This window comes from Aspergillus affinis (genome assembly GCF_023601865.1).
Source record: "Aspergillus affinis strain CMG 70 chromosome Unknown NODE_122_length_107909_cov_88_106777, whole genome shotgun sequence".
Lineage (NCBI taxonomy): Eukaryota > Fungi > Ascomycota > Eurotiomycetes > Eurotiales > Aspergillaceae > Aspergillus > Aspergillus affinis.
In genome coordinates, this window is record NW_026515903.1 from 49,778 (window position 1) to 67,284 (window position 17,507).

General features: G+C 51.0%; 9 protein-coding genes across 9 annotated transcripts; 4 read left to right on the forward strand and 5 right to left on the reverse strand.

The window, feature by feature from the left end:
• Positions 1-977: 977 nt before the first annotated feature.
• Positions 978-1,502, forward strand: KD926_001171 (Hsp20/alpha crystallin family protein; the record flags this gene model as incomplete). The annotated part of the gene is made up of 1 exon (XM_053104855.1): positions 978-1,502. One exon carries the CDS (start codon positions 978-980, stop codon positions 1,500-1,502), a length of 525 nt encoding a protein of 174 aa, XP_052951908.1.
• An 809-nt stretch (positions 1,503-2,311) lies between these two features.
• Positions 2,312-3,295, forward strand: KD926_001172 (enoyl-CoA hydratase/isomerase family protein; the record flags this gene model as incomplete). Its single annotated transcript, XM_053104856.1, has 3 exons — positions 2,312-2,424; positions 2,501-3,129; positions 3,186-3,295. 3 exons carry the CDS (start codon positions 2,312-2,314, stop codon positions 3,293-3,295), a joined length of 852 nt encoding a protein of 283 aa, XP_052951909.1.
• A 1,161-nt stretch (positions 3,296-4,456) lies between these two features.
• On the reverse strand, positions 4,457-5,392 carry KD926_001173 (uncharacterized protein; the record flags this gene model as incomplete). Its single annotated transcript, XM_053104857.1, has 2 exons — positions 4,457-5,096; positions 5,169-5,392. 2 exons carry the CDS (start codon positions 5,390-5,392, stop codon positions 4,457-4,459), a joined length of 864 nt encoding a protein of 287 aa, XP_052951910.1.
• A 1,577-nt stretch (positions 5,393-6,969) lies between these two features.
• Positions 6,970-7,814, forward strand: KD926_001174 (rhamnogalacturonan acetylesterase RgaE; the record flags this gene model as incomplete). Its single annotated transcript, XM_053104858.1, has 2 exons — positions 6,970-7,078; positions 7,177-7,814. The coding sequence occupies 2 exons, from the start codon at positions 6,970-6,972 to the stop codon at positions 7,812-7,814; spliced, it is 747 nt and encodes a 248-aa protein (XP_052951911.1).
• A 335-nt stretch (positions 7,815-8,149) lies between these two features.
• On the reverse strand, positions 8,150-10,669 carry KD926_001175 (isochorismatase family protein family; the record flags this gene model as incomplete). The annotated part of the gene is made up of 1 exon (XM_053104859.1): positions 8,150-10,669. One exon carries the CDS (start codon positions 10,667-10,669, stop codon positions 8,150-8,152), a length of 2,520 nt encoding a protein of 839 aa, XP_052951912.1.
• Positions 10,670-11,020: 351 nt separating this feature from the next.
• On the reverse strand, positions 11,021-11,893 carry KD926_001176 (alpha/beta hydrolase; the record flags this gene model as incomplete). The annotated part of the gene is made up of 1 exon (XM_053104860.1): positions 11,021-11,893. The coding sequence occupies one exon, from the start codon at positions 11,891-11,893 to the stop codon at positions 11,021-11,023; it is 873 nt and encodes a 290-aa protein (XP_052951913.1).
• Positions 11,894-12,842: 949 nt separating this feature from the next.
• KD926_001177 (uncharacterized protein) lies at positions 12,843-13,340 on the reverse strand (the record flags this gene model as incomplete). Its single annotated transcript, XM_053104861.1, has 1 exon — positions 12,843-13,340. One exon carries the CDS (start codon positions 13,338-13,340, stop codon positions 12,843-12,845), a length of 498 nt encoding a protein of 165 aa, XP_052951914.1.
• A 735-nt stretch (positions 13,341-14,075) lies between these two features.
• On the reverse strand, positions 14,076-15,707 carry KD926_001178 (cytochrome P450; the record flags this gene model as incomplete). The annotated part of the gene is made up of 1 exon (XM_053104862.1): positions 14,076-15,707. The coding sequence occupies one exon, from the start codon at positions 15,705-15,707 to the stop codon at positions 14,076-14,078; it is 1,632 nt and encodes a 543-aa protein (XP_052951915.1).
• Positions 15,708-16,326: 619 nt separating this feature from the next.
• Positions 16,327-17,482, forward strand: KD926_001179 (putative integral membrane protein; the record flags this gene model as incomplete). The annotated part of the gene is made up of 3 exons (XM_053104863.1): positions 16,327-16,491; positions 16,544-17,043; positions 17,095-17,482. The coding sequence occupies 3 exons, from the start codon at positions 16,327-16,329 to the stop codon at positions 17,480-17,482; spliced, it is 1,053 nt and encodes a 350-aa protein (XP_052951916.1).
• Between the last annotated feature and the right edge of the window lie 25 nt (positions 17,483-17,507).

Here is a 17,507-nt window from a genome sequence, read left to right on the forward strand (position 1 = left end):
AATGGAATTAATTATGAAGTATCTTCCGTGAGGCGTAGCTTTTTCCTGGTAACTAGACGGCTATAAATGGAGTCATTACATATTTTAACGCGGCAACGAGATAGTATCCATATTCGGACCCGTCTTCGTATACCATTGGATCTCCACATATGAAGAATATCCAAACAGAGCCGGTAAAAGCCTCTCGCAAATACCCATGCGTACTTTTGCTGCCATCGCATCCACAATTGTATCCAAGTTAAACCTGTAAATCACTGGATGTTTGCCTGGTTTGCCCGGGATCAACGATGCCAATACACTAGCAGGTTACAGGTCGGATGGCACCTTCGTGGGTGATGAGATATAATTAGCTCGGAGGCCGGGAACAACGTTAATCCGTCCGAGGCTCATATTTTGCAGAGGCTACAATCCTCTTCAAACACCCAAGCACTCAAGTATCTCTGTACTCTAGGCTACGTTTTAGATAGAGTATTACTTCATTCATTTGCATTCTCCTTATGGCTTAGGCCTCGTACAGCTCGAATCGAACTCCACCATTCCTCTGAGCTTAACCACTTCAGTAGGGGTCATCCGCCGCGCTAGTAAATCACATGACACTAGTTAGCTGCATGTGACAGCAACGGCGGCTGAGTCATCCGCGTCTCCATTGATCGCGTCGAAGGGCCGAGAACTTTCCCGTCTTCCCCGGACGGTTCCCCCAACCTGTCAGCGTCCATTGCCTGATTATTCGAGCACCTTCAGGAACAGGGAAATCCTGGATATCCAATTTACTCTGGCATCATCTTCAATCCGCTGGGACATTCTGGAATCATGGCGCGCAGGTATATAGAGGGCCTCGAGGTCCGTCCAACAAGTTCTCATCATCATCAACAAAGCAACTACAAGTCTCAGGATAACAAGCAATCCTCTCCATCAAACACTCAATCGCAACCATTCTGTCTCACTTGAACAAACTTCTTCTTCCTACTACATCCAAAATGTCTCTCTTCCGAACCATCCCTACCGGTAGCGACTTCGGTCCTCTCTTCCGTCTCCTAGACGACTATGACGTCCACCGCTCCTCTCGCAGCCAAACCTCCGTGCGCTCCTTCGCGCCTCGTTTCGACGTCCGCGAATCCTCCGATGCCTACCACCTTGACGGCGAACTGCCCGGTATCGCCCAGAAGGACGTCGACATTGAATTCTCCGACCCGCAGACCCTCGTGATCAAGGGCCGCTCTGAGCGCGAATACCACACCCCCGAAGCCGGCGAGGGTGACAACGAGCCCGCCCAGGGTGAAAGCACCGAAGTCACCCAGACCGGCGAGAAACAGGTCTCCAAGTCCGAGGGCAAGCCCCGCTTCTGGGTCAGCGAGCGCTCTGTTGGCGAATTCCACCGCACCTTCTCCTTCCCCAGCCATGTCGACCAGGAGAAGGTCAAGGCCAGCCTGAAGAACGGCATTCTGTCTGTGGTTGTTCCCAAGGCTACGCCCCCGTCTTCGAAGAAGATCACGGTCGAGTAAATGACTTGACTAGTTGATCGTCAGTTGACAATTATGAGAATGAGAATACGATCCTTTGCTGTTTTTTTTTTTTTATGAATTGTTTTGATTGTTGAGTTGACTAAGCTGGCTGAGTTGTGTTTGAAACTGAGATTACATTCCTTTGTATAATTTATCTAATTAATCGAACAATTGCTACATTCCTTTTGATATCTTTCTATTCCATTCTGTAGAAATTCAGATTAACCAGAATTTGAGTAGCTAGACCGAGCTCCAATTCAAAATGAAGCTCCTCGCTTGAGGTACAAGGGTGACGTCATTGCTATTTATGTATCACAGTACGTCTGATTTGAGCATAGTTCGTTCATTGGGCATATATAGTTGACCATCAAGGCTTCAACGATACTGATGTGTAACCCAGCCCGGAGGGATAGATTTGAGATATCAGAATCAATCTTATATGGTATAACTAATCTTTAATCCTGTACGTATGTACAACCGAGCCGAGGCACGTGAATGACCACGTTACTTCGCAACAACTAAGGATCCTTGCTTTGCGCATTAGTTTTCTAGCACTGTACACCCTCGAGATCTATAAACTGGAACTGCAAATCAATATCAACCCGTTCAGCTCTTCAATCCTGTATCCAGACCCCAGACCCCACAGCCGCGCCCGCTCCACCTTCCAGACACAGCAGGACTGATAAACTCAATCTTATCAATTGCCGAGGTCCGTCGGCCGTTGGATAATTAAAGAGACAACTTAACCCCAACTTCATCTTCTTTCACTTACCTACATCCACCTACACTCTCACACAAAACAAACCACCATGGCAGACAACTACTCCTACAAGTACTTCCAAGTCCACTTCCCCGCCGATCATGCCTACGTCGCGCATGTGGAAATCAACCGCCCCGACAAGCTGAATGCTTTTTTCGAAGCGTACGCATCAACCCATCTTTCTGACCCCCTTGCCCCAAGGGATCCAGGATCTCAAACCAACTAACCAAAAACACAGCATGTGGCTCGAACTAGCCCAGCTCTTCAACCAACTCTCCCACGACCCCTCCGTTCGCGCCGTCCTCCTCACTGGCGCCGGCGAGAAAGCCTTCACAGCCGGACTTGACGTACACGCCGCCTCGCAAGGGCTGCTCTCCTCAGACTCAAGCAACGAAGCCGATTCTGCACGAAAAGCGGCACACATGCGTCGCCACATCAGCTCCTTCCAAGACTGTATCACCGCCGTCGAACGATGCGAAAAGCCCGTGATCAGCGCCATGCATGGCTTCGCGCTGGGGCTAGCCATCGATCTCAGCACAGCGACAGACGTGCGTATCTGTGCGCGCAACACGAAGTTCGCCGTGAAGGAAGTGGATATCGGAATCGCGGCTGATATTGGGACGTTGAGTCGGTTGCCCAAGGTGGTGGGGAATAACGGCTGGGTGAAGGAGGTGGCGTTGACGGCAAGAGTGTTTGGGGCGGAGGAGGCGCAGAAGGTCGGTTTCGTGAATTCTGTCTATGAGAATAAACAGAAGACGGTCGAGGCGGGATTAGCACTGGCACGATTGATGGCGGAGAAGAGTCCCATCGCCGTGCAGGGGACGAAGGAGATTTTGAATTGGTCGAGGGATCATTCGGTTCAGGATGGTAAGACTTTCCTCGTGCCCGTTTCATTTCGGATAGTGGCTAATTGATGAATATAGGCCTTCGGTATACGACTGTCTGGAACAGTGCCGCATTGCAGACGAAGGATGTGTCTGATGCGTTGCTTTCGGGGATTCAGAAGAGGAAGCCTACGTTTGAGAAACTATGAATGGGTCAAATGTGTTTGATTCGATGTACATCTGCTTATACTACCTCTCTCCATTTACCTACAAATAAAAGAATATATCATAGAAAAACACAGAATAGAACTTAGCAAGCTCAAACTAGAACCGAGGACATAAATTTGATCCCTCGAAGCTTAAGAATATCAGAGAAGAAAGTGTATCCTACCCGCGATCCGCTGCCCTTAAGGCTTCTTGTCTCTCATTATTCTGCGTTGAGCCTCCTTGGCCCAGGGTCCTTTCCCCATGATTTACTATTTGTGCAAATGCGTTGTTTGATTGCTTTTGTTAATTTGGCTTGATTTCTTTTCGCTTGCTGCTTTTCTGTTTTGTTATCAACTGCTTGCTCGTCAGTGTACTTCATTCTGGTTTTATTTCTTTGCTTTTTGTATTCTGCAATAGTCTAACAACGTTATATCTAGATTTTATTTGTGTCGCTCTGCTCACTGGTATAATTCCTTTTTTCTTTCCTTAATATGCATAGCTTGTAGACCACAAGATTTAATCATTGGAACCGTCTATTTCCTACCTATGGGACGTTTTTGAATTCTAATTTTGACATCCACCTCTTCCATTTTATCGAACATTCGAGACCAATATGTCGTGTTTACCTAAATTATCAGATACATCACTTTCTTCTAGCCAATCTTTTAATCCCTTTGACTCTTCGGAAGTGAATATTTCATACTGATACCTAGGTTGGATGTTTGTTTCGGGGTCCTGTCTGGCCGGATTATTTACTTCTCGTGCTCTGATCTCCACCCAAGCTCCTTGACGTGTCCTTGAATATATCGCATCGTGCATAAACGTCAAGTCTTGTTATATCTATCATGTAATTCATGGCATTATTAATCTAGATTGAGCTTTAAAAGGTCGGGATTTTCTAGCCGAAAGATTACGATGGCTGGAGTCTGCACAAGCTAGGTGAATTTTCTACATATTCTAAAAGATTCTTGAAATGGATTCCGGAGAATTAAAATATTACACTTATGTAAATTCTAGCAAAAGGTTAGAAAAGATCTGCAAGCGCGGAGGGGGAATGATACGACGGTAATAGAGATACAAAGAGAAGAAAGATATAGTTGATTTGAATTGCTAATACCTGGCATGAATGAGTGCACCAAGTTACTATATCAAGATAAACTTTGTCAATCATCAGGATCGTCCCAACTTCCCCTCCAAGCCTCCACAGTCTCGTGTTCTGGGAGTTGGAAATCCTCGCTCTTAAACGCAGAGTTCCAGGCTCTCACATCCACAGGCTCCCTGGATCTACTATCACATTTATGGACAAACTGAATAACGACCCCTATCTCTTTGAGTAGCTCGTTGGATGTACGGACATGTGGCTTGTTAACACTATATTCACGCCACTGATGACCCCACAGAATCCGAAAATAGAGCGAGCTTTGCTCATGATGTCCAGCGTGGTACTGAATCAGGTCATAAAGTAAACCCATGCGAAGACCACTCTGAGAGATTGGAAGCAACGTTGAAGGGCTTGGAGTCTCGGTGATAATGCCCTTCGAAAAGGTGATATCTCTGTCTGGGTAGTCATGCCAGGTATGACCTTGCGCTAGGGGAGGGGGCTGAGACACCAGCATTCGGCGCCAGCTGGCACCGGCACGAGTAAAGGCTTTTTGACGGTGTAGAGACTCGATTGACAAGTCCACATCTTCAGGCATTTCACTCCAATCAGCAATACTATGATCATCCGACCACCAGGTCATATCGGTTGTAAAAGCATAAGCGCGGCGAAAAGAATCCCAACGACTTAAATCGAGGAAAACGCTTCCAAAAATGTTTGAAAAGCAAAGGATTTAGAAAAGCCATAACGTCTCTTATTTCGTAGTACTGGGATACCAGGGATTTTCGGGAGTTGAGTAGGCCCATGCAGGTAGTCTAGAGGATGGGATCGGCTTGAAATAAAGGAGCTGCTGGGGCCGAATAGAATCACTGATAGTTGCCAACCAATGCTTGTTTACGCGCTGAGCCGACAACAGGACGGTGGACATGTCAAGGTGGAGCAAAATTGCCTCCAACAGCTCTGGAATTGATAGAACCGTGTCTGCTGCGGGGCCTAGCATGGCGTCGGCACCTTGCTAGATCGAAAACTTGAAGAAGAGATGCGGATCGAGGTGAGAGAGACAAGGATTGTAACTAATGAGGGGGAACTAGGTATCTGGCTAATGCCAATCCCTGCTAACTAGTTATCTTCATATGACGTGTATGACACGACATACCACGTTAGTAAATAACTGTAACTCAACCTGCAAATTTGTAGCCTGAGGAATTTCGTCCCATCCGCATGAGCGTAGGAAACATGGCGTGTTATTGATACCTAAGGTATGTATGAGGCAGCGGGATGCCCTCGCCATTGAAGTTGAAGAAGGTGGATTCAAAATGTTTCTTTAGCAGTGAGTCCAATAGATTTATTTTATTTACAGTCGTTTTAAAACTTATTATCATTTCCAGGCGGTGGAATAGGGATCTGGTCAAGGCATTGTTGCGACGGTCTGGACGTGGACAAGGGTGTTTCAGCGGTGGTACTTGGCATGGTTGGCCATGACTCGTGTCCCGTGGTGGATTAGAGACGGGTTGAGGTTGGAATAGGTACAGGTAGGTCAGGACGTAGATCGATGGAGGTGATGTTGGGTCCAGGTGAGTAAGAAGTAGAAAACGGCAGATCCGATGGGATGGGGTTTCCTGTGGGTGCCTGAATCAGGCGCCGTGCCGTGGATGGCCATGTGACTGGCAATAGTGGACAGCCCTGCTCAGTCCCATCATCTTCACATCATCCCCATCATCCTGACCAACATCGTCAACATCAAACCCGAGCTATTTCCGCCTCCCTTTCCCCGGAGCCAGGATAGGAATCCCTCCGCCATGGCGGCCCCAAGAGGTGGAAAAACCCAAGACAGAAAACCAGCCATTCGGCATACGCCATGCGGGGAAGGAAAAAGCCCATCACGTCGCAGTCACATTGACCGAAATTGATAGTCCTGAACATTTCCCATTGAAGGCTTCGATCGTCCACTGGCTTCCTTTTCTCCGTCCCAGATCCGTCGGAGATTTTCTTCTTTCCTGACGGAGTATTCACCCAGATTACTTGACTAGGTTAATTGTTGTCTCCAATTCCATTTTTAGCGGCGCTTGTCAGTGTCAACGTCAATGTCAATGCCGGTGTCACCATGGCGGGTCTCTTCCGTCCGGAGAAGCTGCTGTGACAAAGTGGCTGAAGCCTGAAACTCCGCTTGTCCGAGATCCCAAGAGGCCCTGCGCCAGCTTGTTTCGACGCACTCGGTGCTCGATCGCCCGAGACGGGGAATTATCCCACGTATGCTGACTGGCAGAGGATGTTGTTTACTGCAGCGTTCTACCCAAGCTTAGCCTAGCTTGTATGTGTGTACTCCGTGTTCGTGCTCAGGTCTCTGGAGCTTTAATTTATTTTTCGTCTTACAGTTCTCCTGTGGGGGAGTAGATGCATCTCCTACGTACCTGCCAAGTAATTTGACCTTGGGGTGCAGAAGGCAGGGGACCAGGGAAGGGTATAAATATGAGCGTGAAAAAGCATGTTCTGACGATCTTTCTATACATCAATTGCGACTTTCTCAAACCATTCAAGCTATCCACCTAGCCGCAATACACATAATCTGATACCACGATGCGGTCGTTCATCCTCCCTCTTTCTCTCCTCCCCGGCGCTCTCGCCGCCACGGTCTACCTGGCCGGAGACTCTACCATGGCGTCGACCAACGGCGGCACCATTGATGGTATGTCTATCTCCCCTCTCCCACTTCCGATCCTCCCTCCTCTATCTTCCCCATCGCAAAATCTTCTGCCTCCCTTCAAACCAGACTAACATACCCAGGCTGGGGCGACTACATCACCGACTCCGTCTCCGGCACGGTGACCAACAAAGCCATCGGCGGACGCAGCGCACGCTCATACACCCGCGAAGGCCGATTCGACGATATCGCCTCAGTAGTCCAATCCGGCGACTACGTGGTGATCGAATTCGGACACAACGACGGCGGGTCGCTGTCGACCGATAACGGACGGACGGACTGCCCGGGCGAGGGCACAGAGACGTGCGAGACGACATACGACGGAAAGCAAGAGACGGTGCTCACGTTCCCGGCGTACATCCAGAACGCGGCGAAGACGTTCACCGACAAGGGCGCCAAGGTGCTCGTGTCGAGCCAAACGCCGAACAATGTCTGGGAGACGGGCGAGTATTCCTACTCGGCGTCGCGGTTTGTCGGGTACGCGAAACTGGCAGCCGAGAACGCGGGCGTGGAATACGTGGACCATGGAGCCTATGTGGCGGCTCGTTATGAGAGCTTGGGATCGGACACCGTGAATGGGTACTATCCCAATGATCATACGCACACGAACCCCGAGGGAGCAGCCGTTGTGGCGGAGGCGTTTTTGAAGGCAGTGGTGTGCAGTGATGTTGCGCTGAAGGATGTCTTGTCGTCGGAGGATTTCGAGGGCGAGTGTTTGTAGGGTCGGGTGTTTATTGATTGAGCTAATGTAGTTAATTGAACATATTCAAATAAGAAGACTCCATTAATATGGACAATAGTCAAGGACTATCCTATCTAAGTCATCAGAATTATGTATATTGAGTAGAAAAAGAGAGAAGGAAAGACAGAAATCCGCCCCGAAAAGGATATCAACCCACAGTAAGGCGAGCAAAAATAAAATCAAATAATCCAATGCTTAAGGTCAATATATAAAAAAAAATCCAATGAATGCAATCACCATCACGTGCGCTGAGACAAGAAAAGTATGTGGGTATAAACGAGCAAGCATAGTCAGTTTCAAACATTCAAGAATGATCATTTCAATTTCAATTCGTCTAGTGTCTTTCGGACAACGCCCCGTTTCTCTAGTTTGTTATAATAGAGGGCCAAGTTGGGGTGGACTTTATTGGACAGCGGCTCACTGTCATGCATGACCTCCCTCAGAACAGGCCAGAAAGCGCAATCGTCGATTCCTAATGTGGCGCCACTGAGATAGGCCTGTGCGTCTAGGACATCTTCCCATATATCCAGCGCTTTGAGCACGTCGGGTTGGTCTTGGGCTCGGTACGCACGCCAGTTTGCGAGGAGTTGGTCGATCGCGGCCAGATGGCTGCCGCCGCGCAGTATCTCGACTCCGGGACGGGTCAGCTCGGAAACACGCTGTGAGAGCTCGGTCATGATCTGGACATCGCCGGCGATTCCGATGCCATCGGCGCCGATGTATAATGGTTGTTCGGAGACCTCCTTGTTTCTCTGCTTTCCCACCTGCGCGTCATCTATATCATAGCGAATGCCGTGTTCACCGAGATAGATCAGAACGCGGAGATTAGCCACCAGGTCCGTGCCCAGAACGAGCTTGACCGTTGAGGTAGTGACAAAATTGACGACGTCGAACCCTCCGCCGTAAACGGCGTGCCAGTCGAACTCGATGGTCTGATTCTCAGCTCCAAAAGCGCGGATCAGCCGTTCCGTCTCGGCAGAATCACCGTGAATGACGGGATTGGCCTGCTCCTGATCCTTCGAGATAGCACCCTGGCCCCAAATGGTGTCGCCCGATGGGTTCAAAAAGGTGCCGATGTGCCGGAAGGTCAGTGAAATGCGCTTTCCGCCGTATGCGCGCTCTTCCATCGATCTCTCCGTGTCTGGACGCTTATCGGGTCGGATGCCATGGAGCCATCGCATATTGGTCTGTTCACCAAGTATGAATAGTGATTCATGCGGCATTGGTACGCGTTGGGAAAGCCGGCTTGAGTCTGCTTCATTGGTTTGAGACTTGTTCCGGAGAACCATGACCCGCTGAGCGCCGAGACTGACATTGCAAATAGACGATCCGCGGACAATATCCAGCGTCTTGTCCGAATGCTCGGAAATGCGATCTTGTCCATCTCGGTATAGCTGGATGAGAACATGATTCAGGGGATGCCCTAGTATCCGTTCTACATTGGCACGTATGCGATCCACGGCGGGTGTGAAAGGCTGCAACGGAGGCGATTCATCCGCAGGATGGCGATATATGGGTATCGATCCATCGTCTAGAGGACGGCCTTGCACAGCGACAAGACGCGGGACCTGTCCAGACATGTGATACATCTTTTGCCAGGCGACCTCATTGCGGATCTGTTCGAAAGCATCAGTGGCGAGATCGAGATCGTAAATAATGCGAGAATCGCCCTCGCCGATCCGATCGCCCTGTTTGAGGAAACCGGGCGACCGCTTCGATTGCTTGCCGCTTCGTCGAGCCTCCGGGCGCGGACCGGCCTCGGTCTTCGGGTCTGAACGTCTCGAACGGCGCACACGCGGGCGCGAACTCTTGTCTGTCGATTGTGGCGGGCTTGCTTGCGATCCGGCTCGCGCGTAGCGAGAACTGTCACGCGTCAGTTTAACCAGCTCCAGCAAATCTCCATCTTCGTCGTCTGAGTACTCCGCCAAAATATCCTCCAAGTTACGACGCGAATTGTTCTTGCCCGACGGCCTCGGGGACTCTTCCGGAGGGCCTAATTTACGAGTCCGACGAAAGTCGAGGCTGTCCATGACCCCCTCGATCCCGGACGGAGTTGCCGACCGTGCCGGTCGGGGCTCACCTTTGCGAGCGATCGCATCGGTCTCCTGCCAATCCAGTTCCTCAATAAGTTCCTGCGTAGTAATGCCATTGGCTCCAAAAATATCCGCCATCCGTCGCATCGCTTCCTCATGGCGGGGGAAGTTCCGGAACCCCAGGCAGTCCTCGATCAGGGTGACGGAGAAGCCGTGTCGCACGGCGTCGAGGGCGGTGGCATAGACGGAGATGTTGGACAAGGAACCGCACAGGTACAACTCGGTGACGAAGCGCGTGCGCAGGGACAGGATGAGGCCCTGGTCCTGCAAGGCGGAGTAGTCGGACTTCTCGATCAGCGTGTCGTCGGAATCGATGGCGGCGAGAATGGGAGCCGGGAACTGTGCCCCCGCCGACTGCGGGAGACAGCACTGAGGGGTTTCGGTGGAGAGAAAGGCTTCTTCGTCGACGGGACCCTTCGGTTCCAGGCTTTCATTGTCCAACGACTCGCTGGAGACCGATCCCTTCCTCGACGCATCCTCCGCGCGACCTAGCACCACCAGATTCTGCAAATCCATCCCGACCAGCGGTCGGCGCAACTCGTAGTGGGAACGCACCCAAACGATCACGCCATTGCGACGGAAGGCACTGACCAGCTGGGGCAGGTTCTCGAGGAAGTCGGAGGTGTTGGGAACGTAAAGAGCACCGGACTCTCGCACGAAATCATTTTCAAAATCAAGCAGAAGAAGGGCCTTTCGGGTCTGAATGGTGGGCAGATCACCGAATTGGGAAAAGAAACTCATTGTATGCACATGGTAAGGGTCAGGACGACGGCGAGGACGAGAGGATGAGCTCGAGATGGCGGATCACGGGAAGTCAGTCGACGGCGCAAGGGAGGAAGACGAGCGAGTGGGACGTGTCGGAGAGACAGACGTGGTCGAGCATGGGAAGGAGAAGAAGGATGTGCGGTGAAGAAGTTCGTTGAGATGCGAAGAATCGCCGCTGCTTTTTTTGGGCGGAGTTCATGCGGGTCGACACCTCAGGCAGCAGGCAGACAGTCTGTACGGAGTATGTACACACTCCTACAATCAACGAGAGACACTCCGATTTCTTCAACTGTCTTCTAAATCATTGGCTACTCTTCCGTTTGTTATTCAATAATCACCCCTCCCTGACTGCTCCTGCATGGTTCTCGCCAGAAATCCCACCATCTGGTCGAATCCCTCCGGTTCCTTAACCCAATGGCCATCGCCCTCGGCGCTCTCAAACTCATACCATTCCACATCAACCGAGATCTGCCGTAAGATGCGAGCTGCCTGCCGACCCAGTTGCACAGACACCCACGCGTCGTCCGTGCCGTGACTCAGAAACACGGGAGGTGAGAGCAAGAAGGTGTCACCGGACTCGTTTCCCTGTGACACTTCGGGTTTGCCGATGCTGTCGGGGAACAAACGAGACACGAGCGACTGAACCTGAGACCCCTTATGATGATGACTCGGTGGCTCGGCCTCGTTTGGATGTCCAAGCAGGTCTTCCAACTGGTGAGCAAAAGGCAGCCAGCCGCAGAAGCCCAGGAACCCTCCCAGCTGCCCTCGAACGCGTCCTGTCGCACAGAATAATGTCCACAAGGCGGTCGCCATCCCCTGGCTCATGCCTCCGAGATAGACGTGGCTCGTCTTGCCATCGAGTAAGTGAATCTCACTTTTCAGGAGATCCAGGATATATGCGACCGACTCTCTCAAGCCGTCGACTTGCAACTCCTGTCGTTCCTGGATGTCCGTCAACGAGTAGGCTTCGAACCAAGCACACAAGTCCTCCTGGAATCTGGAATCCCATCGTTCGCGAGAAGTTGGAAATACCCAGCGCCAACTTGGGAGAGATTCGGCCAGGGTCTTGTTTCTGGAGGTGGTAGATGAGAAAAGCTCTTCGGCGAATTCCGGGCCATTGCTGCCGCGACCATGCAGCAATATTGCCGTATGGGTGTGAGAACTCTGGGCAGGTTGAATGTGAAGCTCAGGAAATTCCATCCTCTCTGGTGTTGCGTTTCTATTCCTGTGCTTGCGAATACGGAATCAAGAGGCGGTCGTGGGGAAAGTCGGAAGATCGCTGGCAGACGACAACCGGGTTGCAGCGCGGCTAAAGAAGGTCTGTGAACTTTTACAAATCAGACTTACTCTACTCTATTATTCTCGTGGTTTGTGATTTTCTACACTCAATCATGTTTACTGATATTTGTTTAGAATATTTGAGATCACCATATTATTCAGAAAACGATCTATTCACTTAATCCATTGTGCCTCGGTCAGCGAGGCCCTCAGCTTCCTAGGTCAGCATTCTCTCCTCTTCAGGATTATCGATACCTCGCAGGAGGTACAGTCGGCAGTCACTGCAGTCGGCCTCGGGGAAACGATCCACGAAGGTTTCTACGTGGTCCCAGTATGCGGCCAACCATTCGTACATGTGCCAGCCCACGATGGCTGTAATTGACACCTGAGGGCCTGACAGATCACCATAACTTTTCGAGGATCAAGGTTGCCATTAGTCTCTGTCATAGCAAATTTCATCAGCAGATAGGTCCTGATACGATCATGATGCAGAGGAGCCGCCGCGAGGAAAGGAAGAAGATAATGCATATTTCCTCTCGCATTGTCGCAGCGACAAGGGTCGCCTCTGCAAAGGACTGCATGATGATTATCGTGCTCCGGGTGGGGAACTAATCTGACATCATGCAGGATAGAGGTCAACTGGTTGTGAATTGAAGCTTTCTGTGTCTCGTTCAGGGATTCCCATACAGAGTCCAAAGGTCGGCCGGAAACCCGAGACATGAGAACAAAAAGGCGATTGCTGCTTGGCTTGTGAAAACAGCCATGTATTTCTGGGACTGGAAATCCCGGAACAAAGTCCTTGATGGTCTTCATGGCCCTGATTTCATTCAATTCCATCACGTTGGGATCGTCGAAAACCTTCATAACAAGATCAGGATCCAAGCCCAGGACAGCGCTCGAGCCTCGGCGCGGAATTATCTCGCTTGATCTCTATAGCTCTATTGAGAAGCTTGATCATGACACCCCATTTGTGATAATTCAGATGATAACCACTGTCAGCATCAAGACAGAGCAATTGCTTTCTCTCCCATAGCGACAGATCTTTGCTCAAGCCAAATAGAGTTACCCCGTGTTCTGGAATCAGGAATTCATCCCTGACGTCCGATGATACACCGATGGATACCAGCGTAGCTCTAATAGCTGAGTCGAAGAACAGCTTTTGCAGTACCGGATAGAACTTGGTATGTTGCTCCAGTATGTGAGTCATATTCACGTGAGAAACGGCTACCGCTGAATTGACAGCCTCGATGAACATCTCATTCAGTTGGCTACGAGCCGTTAGCACCGCTTCTTGGACTCGAGTATCGTTTAGATATCGGTAGATACCCGATCTAGAGTGCATGTCGTCTTCAGTCTGGGTTCTAGACATTTTGGCAAAAGTCCGGCTGAAGTTGTATGAGTTGTTGTGAAAGAAGAGATGAAGCGCTCTGGGTGAGAGACTGTGATATAACCAATGCAGAAGGACTTTATAAATATCCAGTATCGCATTCCATGGTGCTTTCAGTAAGCAGAAGAGTTCCGGTGTTTTCTATGATAAAAGGAAATTTCAGAGATCTGAGGGATGAAAGAAAGGCCGAAGGAATAGTTTGGTAATAATCAAAGTATATCCAGCCACTTTGATTCGCAATGAGCCAAGGGACATGACAGGTTGGAGCCAAGAAGATCGTTTGTGCCTCTTGTGCAACCTAGATACTCGGTAGACTATTATATCATGTGTAAAAATTGACAAGCATAAATGTGCAGCCAAAAATGTCATCCAAAACTCCACCACTCGCCAACACAACACCCAAGGCTCCCGGATGCCGATATCTCGTTTCCTGTCTCGAGAGACAATGGCAATGGAGAAGGACATATTAAAGCTGCTAACAATGTTCCTATGCACAACTATCTGCTCATCCTCTGCCGCACGAAATTACTATGGTACTAGTTGGTGAAAATAAGGCATAGCGATTGGTTTCATTCATAACCCCAGCACGCTAAAATCACCACACATTCAATCACAACACATTCAATCACAACACAGAACTATTATCCATTAGCGTATATCTATATACAGTCACATTGGAGCGATGCAGCTAAAACATCAGGAACCAACTGCACGCATCTACTCAACATCCTGAGTCGTGCCCATCACCTTATCCAAGCTCTTCTCGGCCGAGTCCCATTCTCTCTGGATAACATCCAACACCCAGTCGCCTCGTGGCTTCAGCTTGAATTTCAGCTCCTTGGGCATAGTCATGAAACCCACCACGACCATTTCCCATGGATCGACCGCTTCTCCGTCAACCAGTTCGACATCAAACGCCCACAGCAGGTTAGCAACCTGCATGAAGGTTCCGTCCGTAGCGACCCTCTTGCCCTGGCAGATTCGTCGGCCCTGTCCGAAGACTGGCAGCGGGAGATCGGTTCGTAGTTTGGCCTCTGCGCCAGCACTGTCCTGTCGCAGCCACCGCTCGGGCGTGAAGTCCTGGAGATCACCGAGCGCCGGGTCAAAGACCTTTTCGTCGCGACTGATGGCCCATGCGTTGGCCATGACGGTAACGCCCTTGCCGATCTTGACTCCCTTGAATTCGTCAGCCTGTTCGGCACGTCGAGGAATCGATCCCGGGGAGATAGGTCGCCAGCGGAACAGCTCGTGGGTTACGGCATCGATGTATGTAAGTTGAGAGCGATCGGAGAAGCGAGGGAGGCGGTCCCGGCCGACGACTTCATCGAGGACCGCATGAGCCCGGGCCATGAAGGACGGTTGATGCAGCCCGGCGACGAACAGCCACAGCAGCTGGCGAGGGGAGGTCTCCATTCCACCTTGAATGGAAGTTGCGAGAGTGAAGGCCAGATCAAGATCCTGGACCGGCGAGCCGGCGGGGGCGTGTTTCTCGGCAGTCGAGATGGCCTGCTTCGTGGCGTTCCAGCCAGCCGAGTCTCTGCCGTGGCGGAACAGACGCATGTAGAGGTCGACTTGGGCAGCGAAAAGCTTGTCGGCAGCTCGCTTCCATGGGGACAGGAAGGCCGGGAGATGGCGCAATGGTGGGATGATATCGGGCAGGCCCGGGTTGGCGGCGAGATGGGTCACCTGTGTTTGGGCGTCAATGACCTCGTGCAAGATCGGCTCTTCGAAGTGCGGAATGCGCATGCCATAATGCAGTGCCAGGATAACACTAGACTGGGTGCGCTCCAGTAGAGGATAGATGATATCGGTGCTGATTACCGGGGTCTTCCGGATGGCGTTGGACAGATCAAAGAGCAGCTGTTTGGCCTCCAACTCCATTAAAGGCTGATACTTTGAAGCAGCAGGGGCGCCGAGGCTGGGAGAAAGAATGCGATGATGTAGCTTAAGGTGGTCATCGTAGTCGTGCATCAGAGTGAATCGGGACTGCCCTGGATCGGCGCCGGTGATCATCTCCATGCTCACCGAGGCAGGGCGATTGCTGTACCATTGGCTGCGACGACTGAAAAGCTCAGTCACTGCTTCATAGGAATTCAGCACAACGATGGGAATGATTCCAAAGAGTTTGGGTACGGCAATGGGACCATTCTGTTTGGCCCATGAGTCCCAGTTCGCCAACGGCCTCTCGATAGGGGAATTATGAAGATCGCCGATGAGGGGAAGCTTAAGAACCGGTTTATGGTCTTTCTTGCCATCCTTCCCACTATCTTGAATTCTTTTGGTGCCCAAGTAGAATAGTGTCAACACGCCCACGGCGAGGACAGCTATAACGGCAGACATGGAAGCCATAGGTGGCAGTCGGGGAGGGATGTGTTCCAACTCTTGGTATTTCAAATCAACGAAGGACGCAGTTTTTTCTTTTTTAGCCGGGAAAAGGAGAAAGCAGTTCGTGGCCCACGTCGCACGTCAACCAATAGGTACCGTGAACTGACAGGCGAAACAACCGTGCAGGATAGTTGTATCATTGTGGGCCCCGTAGTTCCAAGGCTGTCGAAAGAACACCAATACTGAATGGAGGATTCGATATGCCAACGGCCGAACGGTTTAAGTGTCAAAGGCCAAGCAGGACTAAATCCACCCGCCAATAGAACCGCTGATCAAGGCACGAAGGAATCAACGGTCTGGACAGGCCAAGCCCTAGGACAAGCCACTAACCCGCCAATGCCATTTTTACCGAGTTTGGGGCGTGCTTATCCCTGCTGATTCCAGTTTAGCAGAGCTAATTTTGACATGACATACCCGCCAGACACCGAAGGATTTGAGTCCATGCTGCCGGCATGTGCATCCATTTTTCGGTCTTCGCTAGTCCTCGGGATTTCCCCTGACCTTGCCTCAGAAGGCGACACGAGAAAATTATTTAAATACTTGGGTATTCCAGGATGCTTACTGAAACAGCCAAGGACATGAAATGCCGGTCATCTTCCCTATCGAAACCCAGGCCCAGAGGGAGGTGCTCGGCGTGGCTCTCGCCTTTTCTATCTTGGCCGTCATCGCCGTGTGTCTGCGTCTGCTAGCGCACCATCTTGCGCAGAAGAAATGGAGTCCCAGTGACTATTTCATTATAGCCGCCTGCGTAAGCGAACCACCCAAAATGCGTCAACTATACTAAAGGCTTTTTCATGCAGATATTTGCCGTGGGTCTCCAATCTATCAGTATCACCGGCGTCTACCAAGCCGGCATTGGGTATGACCATGTGGCGTCAATCGCAGCTGTATATGGTCCGGGGCCCATAACGAAACTGCTGCAACTGATCATTCCACTGCAATTTCTGTGGGTGCTGAGTCTCAGCTGCACCAAGATCTCGATCCTGCTACTCTATCTCCGGATCTTCCCCGTTACTTGGCTTGTGGGGATCGCATGGACCACTATCGGAGTGATCGTGGCCTGGGCCATCGCCACGATACTGGCAGGTTGCCTGATCTGCCGGCCCTTTGCCTTCAATTGGGATCAAACCATCCCCGGTGGATCTTGCGGGAATCAGGTCACTTCGTTCACTGCAACAGGGGTCATCAATCTCGTCACCGATGTGGTGGTGCTGGTGATTCCGATGCCTTTGCTATATCGACTGCAAATGGCAACTTATAAGAAGGTGACGCTGATCACGGTCTTCGGACTAGGTTTAGTGTAGGTCATTGTTGTCTCAACGAGCGCGAACTCAGCCTAACCTAAATCCAGCACTTGCATCATCAGCGCCCTTCGCATCTCCGTTCTGTCGACCATGGACTTCAACGACATTACCTTCACGCTTCCACGAGCCAACATCTTCAGCGGTGTTGAGCCCTGCCTCGCTGTTATCCTCTCTTCCATCCCATTGATGCGCCCACTGCTAGGGCGCTCGACGTACACGCCCGAAGTGACGGCCCGACGACCAACCAAATCTTCGGCTCCTTCAGGGCCCAAGCCCGCTGATGACGGGGGATTTCAGCCACTGCAGGACAACTCGAGCCAGTTGTGTCTGCAACCCATGGGAGGGAAACATCATGCTAATGTCGCGGTGCAGAATTCGACATCGACGGGAGGGTTGAGTGGCGGGAGCCAGGAGTCACTCGCCAGTCGCCACTAGGTATACGAGGACAATGGATCCGCAA